Source organism: Chaetodon trifascialis, chromosome 10, assembly GCF_039877785.1.
Source record: "Chaetodon trifascialis isolate fChaTrf1 chromosome 10, fChaTrf1.hap1, whole genome shotgun sequence".
Taxonomy (NCBI): Eukaryota; Metazoa; Chordata; class Actinopteri; order Chaetodontiformes; family Chaetodontidae; genus Chaetodon; species Chaetodon trifascialis.
Genome location: NC_092065.1, coordinates 28,191,158 through 28,203,312, shown reverse-complemented (window position 1 = coordinate 28,203,312; position 12,155 = coordinate 28,191,158). Strand labels below are relative to the sequence as shown.

The window sequence follows — 12,155 nt, the reverse complement described above, 5'->3', positions numbered from 1 at the left end:
GATATCTCATCTGCTGTTTTTGACCTCTGCCCCCTTTTCCTCTAGCGCCACCAGCAGGATAAATGTTGCTCTTGTATGCAATAAATATCAAAAACCCGTGACCAGATGTTTATGAAGTTTGTTGTGGATGTTCAGGGTCTCCCGAGGATAAACAACCCCAGTGATTCTGTTGACCTCTGAACTTTTCACCATCAGAATTAAAATGGGCAGCTCCTCAGAGGATGAACTCTTTAGACTTTAATGACCCCATGACGTTTGTTGTAGCGCCACCCTCAGGACAAATCATCGGGATGTTTGTTCTGCTAATGTTTTAACTTGGGTGTGATGAAAATTGCAGCTTCTGTTGAACTCATTCATAACTTCCATCTTTTAGTTGTAATATACGTAAAAGACTAATTGAACCATGTAATTTTCAGGTCATAAGTTTAAATGTTCTCATCCTTTATTGGACTTTGGCAGTCAAAACTAAATCTTAATCTGTCATTACACTATAAATTTTGAGCATGGATCATTTTTGAACTCTCACACCAGAAGAACATGGGATAGAAACCTAAGAGCTAAACTTTACCTTCTGACTACAGCAGCTCAAAAGACAAGAAAACACTCAATACACTTTTCCAGCTGCAGTTGATGCTGAAATCTCATCTCAGTTTTTATACATTGGTCTCACTCAGCACTCCTTTAAATGTGGAGTTTGTGTGTTAATCCCTGATTGCAGCTGAAGCTGCAGAAGCTCCATCTGATCTGCATCACAGCATTCTGATTTATTGTTTTTGGGAAGGTGATGCCTGTAAAATGCCAGGAGTCTTGAAAAAGGGAGCAGCTGATTGGCCGGCCTCCTCTCTGCCTTCAAACTAAAATTAGGCCAAGTAACAGCTTCCAGGATCAGCTGTGAGGCGGTAACATCATCCAGGAGGAGTTCAGCTCGATTCTCCTGTTGGTTCGTCAGCTTGCAGCACTGATCTCTGAACAGCAGAGTCAGCTTCAGTACATCTGTGTGTGGAGTTTAGGACAGATTTTGTACCTGCATGACATCCCCTCGTGGGACTAATAAAGGAATATTGAATTGAAATTACTGATTTATATCTTTTATTCAGTGTAGTTGGAGTAGAAAAAAAGATTGAGGGCACTGCAAAGGTAGAAAATTATTTTAATTTATTTAAGAAAAAGGGTTATAAACACAAACAATCAGAAATCTCAGTAAATGGATATTAAAGGTGAAAAATGTCTGCAGTTGTACAGACAGAGCTGCTAAAAACACACACAGGAAAAGAAGTTCAGCGGTATCAATCAGGTGTTTGATAAAGTTCTGATGTAACAGATACCAAATCTATGTCCTCCATTCTGGGTAACCTAGACGATAAACTCAGTGTTCATACGTTCAGTGTAATTCTTTCAATCAGTACGAACTCAAAGTACTTTATGTCTCTCCTGAGCTTGTCAAGCATGTTTCAGACTGTTCTTGAGCCAGAGTTTAAGTGCAGAACAGAGAACGCCACGTAGTCTCGATCCATTAATTCTACGTGATTGGAAAAGCTAAACTTCTTCTATTCAAAAGATTTTTAATCTTTCCCTACACGCCATCATACAAGGACCAAGCAGAGATTAGGAACGATTCACCTAAATACTGTAGTGGAGACAAACACAGAAACATTAAAGCTCACAGGCAGATATATACATAATAATAGAAACAGATTGTCAGAAAATAGAAGAGACGAAACTAAACAAATGTAGACATGTCATGATCAAAACTTTTGGACTTGAGCTGTTGGTTTGCTGTCCAGCTGAGAGAATCAGACAAAAGTGATTTATTGGAATAAATGAAATATTGAGTCTGTAACTGCTGCTTCTGTTCGACATCTTTATAGCCAGTGGTGTCCTCCTGACGACGCAACACCTCCTCAGTAATCATGATATAAATCTGCAAAAGACACAAAAAGAAAATGTTAAATATGCAGATATTATAAATCGGTCCAAATTTCTATTCTGTTACCTTTAGGACAAACAGGATGTTTGATTTTATTGATCTGAAAACAGAAAAGCACTAAAAAAGGCTGCAAGACTAGTTGAATTTTTCACCAGAGGAAAAGCTGAGAGACATGTCAACATTTCAAAACCCTTAAAAAGTGAATTCAAACTCAACTTCAAAACTGAATCTGAAAATGAATGAGGAACTAAAAGATGTTAATAAAACAAAAAGATGATTCACTTCTATTCAAACTGTGTCTAATGTGATATGCCGAGACAAAGGAAATGCTGCAAAATATATTTAGTACAAGTGTAGAAATATTGATGACAAAAATGACGCACAGGTTGAGACTTTTAGTCCTGGTTAGTCAGAGCATTGGCCTGAACATAATATTTGACAAATGTTTTGATCATGACTCGCTTTGAATCTCCCTTTTCTGAACCTTTTCTTTTGATCTTTTTTCCACAGGGTGCTGAAGCACTCATGGCTGTCGCTTACGGTGCTGTCACCCAGCTTTCCCAGCAGTACCCGCCACCCCTGCTGCCCAAGCCCGGAAAGGACAATGTTCGACTTCAGAAACTCCTCAAGAGAACTGCCAAGAAAAAGGCCTCCGCTCAGGCATCGCAGCCTGCCGCGCTTTTCCGCTCCAGCCTTTCCCCTGTGAATGAAGCAAGCCCTGACCTCGAGCACAGTGACCACTCCACCCCTCCCAAGACTCCAGAGACACCGTTCAGCCTCTCCAGCATCCAGCAGCCTCCACGGTTCACCGTCAGGCCCCTCTATCAACATGTGGCATCCCCTTACCCTCAGCGTGCAGCATATGGCAGAGCAACAAGGTTCTCACCTCAAACGGTGGCAATGCCGTCATACTCTTACTCGCAGCAGGTTACCACAGTTTCTTCATATTCTGCACCAGCCCACCTTTCCGGAGTCTCTCCTGCTCTGGCACCAGTCCCCCTGGCGGTACCCAAAATATCTCTGCAGGCTTCCTCTGTGCCTGAGGCAACAGTACCAGCTGTTGAAGTGAATAAAACAGCTTTTAGCACATCTGCTGAAACTCATACTGGTCTTAGACCTACTGCAGCTGAAGCAACCACTCAGCCACACACAAAACCAGGTCCAACTCCTTATCCAGCAATAGGGGGGCAAGCTTTGATTCGTCCTCTGACTGTGTTAACCCCTCTCAAATGCAGAAGTCCACGTCCAACATTCAAAGCAACTGAACCTTCAAGATCGCCCAAGCCGATGTTTGATGTCCCTCAAATTAGGATGTACACAGCAAGCACATCGTACTACGAGACATCTAGGACTCCACCGGTGTATGACTCAGCTGGATTAACGGCTATTGGCAGCACAGCAACTCAAAAAACAACACCAACAGAAACAAAACAAGATTTGACCCAGCCTCCTTTATTGGGCACAGATCTCCAGAGAGGAACACCAACGTCAGACACTAAAAGAGGCACTACACCAACCGAAGAGAACTCAATCATGAGTCCAGCATCTGAAATCAAAAGAGTCACCCCAACATTAGAAATCAAAAGAGTCACCCCAACAGCTGAAATCAGAAGAGCCACCCCAACATCTGAAATCAAAAGAACCACCCCAACATCTGAAATCAGAAGAGCCACCCCAACATCAGAAATCAGAAGGGCCACCCCAACAGCTGAAATCAGAAGAGCCACCCCAACAGCTGAAATCAAAAGAGCCACCCCAACATCTGACATCAGAGTTAAAACACCAACTTATGAGCTACAAGCATCAAGAACTTCAGTAGGACGGCCTAAAACCCCGGCATACCATGTAACTCGGGCTGCAACGCCTGTATTTGAAATCTCAAGACCCAATCCTCTCTTGTTTGCAGTGTCTCCAATCACAGTAGAGCCAGAGAGGTCAAGAATGCCCAAAACAGTTTCTGCTGCAAGCAGTTCGTCTGTTTCTCAAAGTGTCAAGACTACTGAGCTGAAGCTTACTGAAACAATACTGAATGGGGACATTCATTCAGACATGACACCTGCAGCTATACCAATCCAACAAAGTATTAAAAAGTCAAAATCAGAGCCTGATCTGACGAGAGAGAAGATCCAGTCTACTCCAGTTGGCTCTCAAAGGCTCTCTGAAACTCCGTCATCTGTGCCAACAACACCAGCAGTGACTTCTCGTGCCTATCAGAGGCCAAAGACTCCAACATACGAGGCATCCCGACTTATGACCACATCACCTGGCTATAAAAGACCAAAGACACCTACGTATGGGACATCACCTTCTGGAGTATCACCTGTAGCCTTTCAGAGACCTAAAACTCCAACCCAAGTCGCTCAAAAATCAAAGTCTCACTATCGTGGACTGACACCGTCAGAATATACTGCTTACGGTGGAATCAGAACTTACTCTCCAGCATTTGGCATCTCCATGTCTAAGGTACAAACTGAAGAGGATTTTAAAGCTACAAAAGAGGAGTCAGCAGAATGTAAAACACCTACCCAAGAGCTGTCTGTGAAGGGCCAATCTATGGCTGAGGTGTCCAAAGTCAAAGAAACCCCCAAAGAAACAAATAAACCCCATCTGAAGGTTGACAAGGTTGCCACCACCCCTTCAGCCCCTGTTATTATTGTTTCACAAGCATCTGACACCTCAGAAGCAACATTACCAAGTATGGTATCCAGTCAGGTTGAAGTAAGAAAAGAAAAAGCTGTGATTCAAGAAACACCAAAGGCTAAACCTCCAACAGTAGTGGGGAAAACTCCTGAGAAGCAGAAGGTGGAAACACCAGTTCAAGAAGTCAAACCAAAGATAAAAACTCCTGAGGCCAAACATCCTCAGCCCAAAGGTGATGACCAGGATCCTCTGAAGGCAGTCAGAAAACTTTTAGGCAAAGATAAAGTCCAGACTGCAGAGCAGAAGTTGGGAACTGAAACAAAAGCTGCTGTCACAGATCAAAAAGAGCCGGAGAAGTCTGCAGCTGCCACCAAAGCCAAGGCCGAAGGCTCAAAGCCAAGCACCGTAGCACCTGCTTTCCCTGTTAAGGCAGCTGCTGCTGAGTCGACAGGAAGTGAAGACAAAGGAAAAGATAAGAAATCTGAACCAGTTTCGGCAGTGAAATCTGGACCTGAGAAAAAGGAAGGCAATGAATCCCGACCAGCAGCCGAGTCCCTTCTCACAGCCATGCAAAAGCCAAAGGGGATGAAATCCAAAGTGAGCGGTTGGTCCCGGCTCAAGAAGCACATGGTGGTGGAGCAGGAGGAGCCCAAATTTCCAGAGACAGGCTCTCAGAAGGAGGCCGCTGAGCAGGACCAGAACGAGGTGAAAAAGGTGGATGAGAAGGCCGCTGAGCAGGCCGGCGACAAGCCTGGAACTCAGGACGAGAACCAAACCAAAGACACTCCCAAGGCAACAAAGATGTGGGATGCCGTCCTCTTCCAAATGTTTTCCACCAAAGAGAGCATCATGCACCAGATCGAGTTAAGCAAAAAAGACGAGGAGCCGAAGGAAGCGACGAAGGACGAGCTGACAGAGATCCCTTCATTTGCATACCGTCTGCCCGTGCTGCTCTTCAGTCCGAAGTTTGACGCGAAAAAGCTCAAAGAGGCAGCCTCGAGGCCAGTGACGAAAATTTCAACAGTTTTTGAAATGGGTCTGATTGGGCGGAAAGGTAAAGACGAGGAACCAAAAGACTTTAACAGGAAGGCGAGGGGGTTCACTGCCACTTAAGCTGCTCTGATATGTAGAATCTAAAGCACCAAGAGGAAAATGTAAAGAAAAAAGTTCTATGTTTAATGTACAGGTGCAGAAATCTTAGCCACAGAAATCATGTACAGGTCTGGAGTCTCCGTGTTAAACGAATGTAGTGTGTGTTGTAGGAAAGTCAGCCTGAACTTTATACTTGACAAATGCTTTGTGTTGCGTTTGTGTGACTGGATGTCTGGATGTTTGTATCTGTGGATTAGCTGCAAAGAGAGAGCTCCATTTGTCTTAAAGTCATTCAGACGTCACAGCAGATTAAAGCGTTTATGTTTTAAGTAATTTCAGAGCTTCTCATTTGTTCCTTCATCACATGTTCACAATAAATATAGACTGAATATAGATGGAAGTCAAGGATTTGAAAGCATTTGGTTATTGACTGCGATTAGTTATATACAGTAGATCGCTATAGATTTAGAATTCATGCTGAAAAGTCAACTTCTGGTCTGAATAATTGACAGTTTTACAATTTAAAGTTAATGATTTTAAGACAAATTGTATGAAAATTCAGTTTTTCTTCAATGATCATTCAAACATCCACTTTTATTCAAAATGGTGCTACTTGCCTCAGGGTAAGATAATGGATGTGTACGTAGAGTATAAAGTAGAGTAGATGGTTATTTTTTGGGATCGAACTCTCTTAAAGTAACAATGAAAACGACATTTTAAGAGCGTCCTAATTCAACCTCCTTCCTGTTCAAACAGGATGTGGCGGGACTTAATTCAGGGACGGACCAATCAGAGGAAATCAAGAGAGGCAGAGAAGACGGAGATTAGATGACAGAAAAATATGAATTTCATGTATTAACAGTTAAGAGCAACCGCAAAATGAAGAAATGGATGTACAGTAAATTAGAAAAATCTTTTGAGTTTGAGTCACTTTCAGACGTTGCAAAGCTTCAAAATGTTCCCACCAATCACAGCAGAGGCTCTGTGATTCAGTCCCAGCGGAGGCTCTGTGATTGGTTCTGATGAAATAACATGAGAGCAGAGCAACATAGATTCACCACATTAGCAAGTCACTGTCTACGCTGGATGTTTTTCAGCCCAATATCCATCTATGAAATGCAGCACGTTGCATTCTGGGACCGTTAGCACAAAGTAGTTTATTCCACTGTTTTCATTCCATCGTGGGGATTCTGGACGTCACTGTAAAGGGATAAAATTCACACTCAGAAATGAATAAATGTCCAGTATTAAAGCGTCCAGGCAGTGATTTCGTTTGTCCACTCTGAAAACAGTTTGAATGAACAATTATCTGCTCTTAAAATGCTTGATTTCATTGTGACTTGAAGATGGCCGCTGAGCTAAAGGCTTCTGTAAGTTGTCAGAGAAGAGCGATGGAGAGCAGCCTCCACCACGACGGAGGTCAGCGGGGTCAAAGGTCAAGAGACATAGGCAGGTTATGGCTGACGGCGACGCAGGGCGGCTGACCCCGAACTTTATTCTTCTAGTTTTATGTCTGAGTGTTTGTTTTCTATCGTTCCTTCTGATGATTTCCACTGCGTGCTGAGTTTCTGATGGAAGCAGGTAAAGTTTCAAAAGAAAATGTGAAACTTAGACGTCAGATTTTCTGTGATTCACTTTCAAAATAAATACGCAGTTTCCTCACTGACTTCATCTGTTTCTAATGTTTGAACACGAAGCCGCAGGTACGACCTTCGTCACGACGGCACCTGAATGCAACATCCTGGAAGACGTTTTCATTCATGAATGCAGAAGTGAAACATTCAGAAAACTCTTCTAAAATCTTATAGAAAATGATTTTTAGAAACTTTTCTACTTTTCTATTCTGTCTTAAAGTTACAGGCCCATTCTGCACTTTGTCAACGAGGATTTTTAATCTGGTTTTTCAGCATTTACACACTGAAAGCAGCCGTGACCGAAGAGTCACTGTGGTTTATCATCACTGATGTTTGACTCAAAGAAAAACACTTTGAACTTCTTTTCTTATGTCAAGAACTTTGTTTGAGAGCTGCTCCAAAGAAAGTTTGACTTGATTTTCAATTAAACATTTCGACCACTTTCAGTTTCACCTCCAGTGAAGACAAACAGGAAAACAGTGAAGATGTTTGTTTCCAGGCAGAGAATCAGACCGACTGACCTGTCGATTCACCGGTCGACTGCTCTGAGGCTCACAGACAAACCTGATCAGCTGTGGCCGATAAAACACTGCGGCCTCGTTATTTAAATCAATTAACTGGATGAACTGATGTGTCATTTTATCACACAGCTCCAGTGGTGTGATGTAACATTTACTCCACCACATCTCAGAGCATGAAACACTTTTTATATCACTACATTTATTTAGAAAAGATTGAGATTATTAGTAGAAAATATAATCAAGCTATAATATATTATGATGTATCATTACACTTTAAGGTACACAGCAGTATATGAAGTAATCCACCAGTCGCAGCAGAAGAACACAGGCTTTAATTAGAACATGAACCTCTGAACGCCACACAGGAAGTAAACTAATATTTCAGTGTTCATACGCTCGGAGCCGTGTCCTCTTACCAGACTGTCCGTTAGCGATATGTCCTCCGTCCTCGTTGTCCACAGGGATCTTCTCATATTTTCCGTGTCCAGTGACGACAAATTTGTACTTTTTTCCAGCTGCTGAGGCCTGAAGAGACACGAGACGACGTTTGTTCCCTTCGATGTGTCTGAAGGATTCTGTGCTCATTACAGTGAAACCTCTACTACTACTACTACTACTATATGTGTGTGTGTGTGTGTGTGTGTGTGCGCGCACTCACCTTGGCTCTTTGTCCGGTCCTCCCTGATGAGTCTCCAATCACCTCCCACATGTTCTTCTTCTGCATCACATCTCCAGCTTTCACATCCTGACGAATCGATCAATAATCGATACGAGCATGATCAATATTCAAAGAGCAGTCAGAAGAGAGTTTAAAGGAAAAGTTCAGGTGGACATTAATCTCATGTCTGTGCATGAAGTTGGAGTCAGGACGTGGTTAGCTTAGCTTAGCATAAAGACTGGAAACAGAGGGAAACAGCTAGCTTGTTTCTGTCCAAAGGTCAGAAATCCGCCTGCCAACATCTCAAACTCACTAATTAACTCGTCGTTTCTCGCACTCAGACAGAAATCCAGAACACAGTTTGTGGTTTCACAGCGAGTTTCCTGCTGGAACTACTTCATGTTGAGCATCATGTGACTGCTGCCAGGTTAGGTATCACTGTGCCTCACCTGAGCCCACAAACCTGAGCTCACAGACCAAATCTGGCAACCCACACAGCACAGAAGCACCAGGCGGATGGATACGCTGTTGTTTGTCAGGAAATAGTTCCAGCACATGGCATATGGATCTTTGCTATCAGAGCTGTAGTCTTTTACTAACTTTGAGTGCAAACAGCAGGAGGAGCAACATGCAAGACACCGTGGAAAAGACAAAAACAGCAAATCTTCAAATGAAATAAAGGATATTTGTCTGACCTGAAGTAACCTTTACTTAACTTTTTAATTATTCTTCAATATTTGGGACAATAAAACAGACGTTTGTGTCTCATTTACCGTATTTCACACATGAAATATCTTTCAAATAAAAGGAAATGAGAGAAATTCTTCTTCTTTTCAGGTGCAGCAGAGGAAGAAGCCGTTTTGACGTTGTTATATCTTTTTTCTCCACAAGAGGGAAACCTCACATCACAAAGCTGCACCTGAACGCATCACGTCACTGTCAGTCAGTGGGGGGAGAAGTACTCAGAAGTATAAAGTAGCAAAGTAAAGAGTAGTAAAAATACATAAAAATACTGTTACCAGTAAGTCCTGCATTCATAATCCTATTTAAGTACAAGTACAGAAGTATTACCAGCTAAATGTACTTCAATTATTAGCAGTAAAAGTACAGAACAATGTGGGGGTCGGGGCCCTCCAAGGGGTCACCAGATACATGTGAGGGGTTGTCAGAAGAGAAATAAGTGTAGTAAAAGCAGAATATTTTCGGAGAGGAAGGTGAGCGACACGTCTGAGCTGAAAGAGGAGAATTAAACAGCTCACGTTCGTGTTTGACTTACCGTCGGCCTGCAGGACGACTGTCTGCCGCCGTCTGACGGGCCCTTCACCCACTGAGTGATCAGGTCGGCCACGCCCACCTTCAGCCCCTCAGCGTCCTGGTTCAGAAAAAACACAAAAGAAGAGACGCTGCGTTCACGTTTTGGACCACGATGCTTCAAATATGGAAGCTGCTGCAAACACACACACACACACACACACACACACACACACACACACACACACACACACACACACACACACACACACACACACACACACGTTCAACCCGACAGCACAGAAGATCTGAACAATCAGCACAGTTTGAAGGTTCAGGATCCGAGCAAACGTCAGACACGCTCACAGTCTGCTCTCATGTTGTGCTTCTCACCTTGCAGCTCGCTCCCTTGGTGGGACTCTGGCTCCAGGCTTCTCCGGCCTCAAACAGGTTTTTCTTGGACGTGACGACCTCAGGTGAGCTGGGCAGGTCGGCCAGTGATGCCTTCACTGCCCGGGCCTCCAGCGAGTTCTGCACAACAACAACAACAACAATGACAACAGCGCGGGGTTAGTGCACATTCATGCTGCCATTGAACTAATGCTGACTTCTGATTGGACAAACGGTGCCACACTTCTGATGCAGTGAACTTAAAGACAACCATCACGCAGCGAGATTATTTCAACCTGTTTCCAAATGCAGATCACGAGTGTCAGCGTGTGGAAAGAATACTGCATGAAAGCTGATTTTGAATTGGAAAGAGGCTGAAATACACTCCAGACTTTGCTGGAGCCTCGACGACATTTGATGAAAATAAACAACATTAAAGGGCTGAAATGTGAATGAAAGATATTGTGATGTGAGCCAAGAGGCCGAGGGAAAAGTTCATCGACGCATTTTGTGTCGAACCTGTTTTTTTAAGCTCTATAAGTTAAGCTGAGTTAACCCCGGGTCGACCAGCGAGCTGTTAATCAGCCTGGGAACCGCCCGAGGCGACGAGTGAAAACAGCCAACGGAAGGATGAAAATAAAGCTCTGAGCGTCGGGTATTCCTGTCGTATATCTGTCCCACACATGCACAAACAATGACGCGATGCGGCGTCATCGCCCAGGTGCTGCAGAGGTTCGTGACCTCAGCACAAAAAAGGTCGAGCTCCTTTTAAACCATTACAATCCGAAGGGTCATCAGCTGCCTCTGAACGAGAGGGTTTACGCAGCGTGAAGGAAAAGTTCTGCATGTTGGAGATCGAGACCCCTGATGTTAGTCCATCAAATGTAATGCTAACAGCAGTTAGCTTAGCTTAGCTTAGCTTGTTTGAGCTCATTAGCTCCTCTGTTCTCTCTGTGCAGGATGCTCAAAGTCTCTGTTCACAGAAAATAACCCTTTAGTTAAAAAGATTTTTTCAGAAGGTTTTGTTTTGTTAGATAAATGAAAATAATCTGCTGATTCATCCACAATGACCAGTTCACCACCTCATTCTGAACACTTCACCATCACCTGTCCCAGGTGTGCGTGTGCATGCGTGCGTGTGTGTGTGCGTGCCTGTGCGCTGACCTCCACGGCGTGGACGTACTGCTCCATCTTGTCGTCGATCTTGGGCAGCAGGACGAGCGTCTGCGTCTTCTTGAAGCTGTTACTGATTCACACAAACAGGAGAGAAACCAGTTCAAACAGATCTGGGATCAGGTGAGTCTCCACCTTTTCACAGGTTGTAGCACCTGCTGTGTCTCCGCCCTGTCGCTACATTACTGATACACTGAGCTTCATCTCACAGTGACTGAGACGTTCAGGACTCTTCATCAGTAAACTGAATGAAATAACATGAAAGATGTCATTTCCCCTGAATTCAGCCTGATGTGCACGATGTGCTAACATTTCAAAGTCGAGCAAGTTTCTAATTCTAATAATCTGTAATTCCATTCTTTAAAATTTGATTCTGGTTTTTCTTTTATTTTCAGTTTTTTCTTACAAAACAAAATCTGTGAAATTCAACATCAACCTGACATTTAATTAGATTTATTGATTGATTGATTGATTGATTGATTGATTGATTGATTGATTGATTGATTGATTGATTGATTGATTGATTTTTTAAGTAATTTCTGTTGAACTTTTGGTTCTCAAACTCGGGTCAGATGACAGAGTTTAACTAGTTCCATTAAAATGCTCCTAATTTAATGATTAAATAAATCTGTGTTTTCGTTTCTCTTGTCATGAACATTTTTGAGCTCTGCTGCTGGATGAAATCATCCCTTCACAGCAGGGGAGGAAACCATCATTCATTCATCACCTGAATCGCCTGTTTCAACACGTCTGAGGGGCTGCTGCAGGGCGACGCCCACTTTTACACCTGCTGGCGTCTGACAGCACCTGAGATGACATCAGACTGATCTCACGCCTTTGGATCGAGATGTTTTGGTTTGTCCTCTGCT

General features: G+C 43.3%; 1 protein-coding gene across 1 annotated transcript in view; it reads right to left on the bottom strand.

Annotated features, from left to right (window-relative positions):
* Window positions 1-1,356: 1,356 nt before the first annotated feature.
* lsp1a (lymphocyte specific protein 1 a) overlaps window positions 1,357-12,155 on the bottom strand; it is a 29,344-nt gene continuing 18,545 nt past the window's right edge. Inside the window, exons 8-13 of the mRNA XM_070972926.1 lie at window positions 11,278-11,359; window positions 10,117-10,254; window positions 9,749-9,844; window positions 8,473-8,559; window positions 8,231-8,339; window positions 1,357-1,921 (exon numbers count right to left, since the gene is read on the bottom strand). Coding sequence (XP_070829027.1) covers window positions 1,902-1,921; window positions 8,231-8,339; window positions 8,473-8,559; window positions 9,749-9,844; window positions 10,117-10,254; window positions 11,278-11,359 — 532 coding nt within the window. The 3' untranslated portion in view covers window positions 1,357-1,901. The remainder of the gene's footprint in view (window positions 1,922-8,230; window positions 8,340-8,472; window positions 8,560-9,748; window positions 9,845-10,116; window positions 10,255-11,277; window positions 11,360-12,155) is intronic.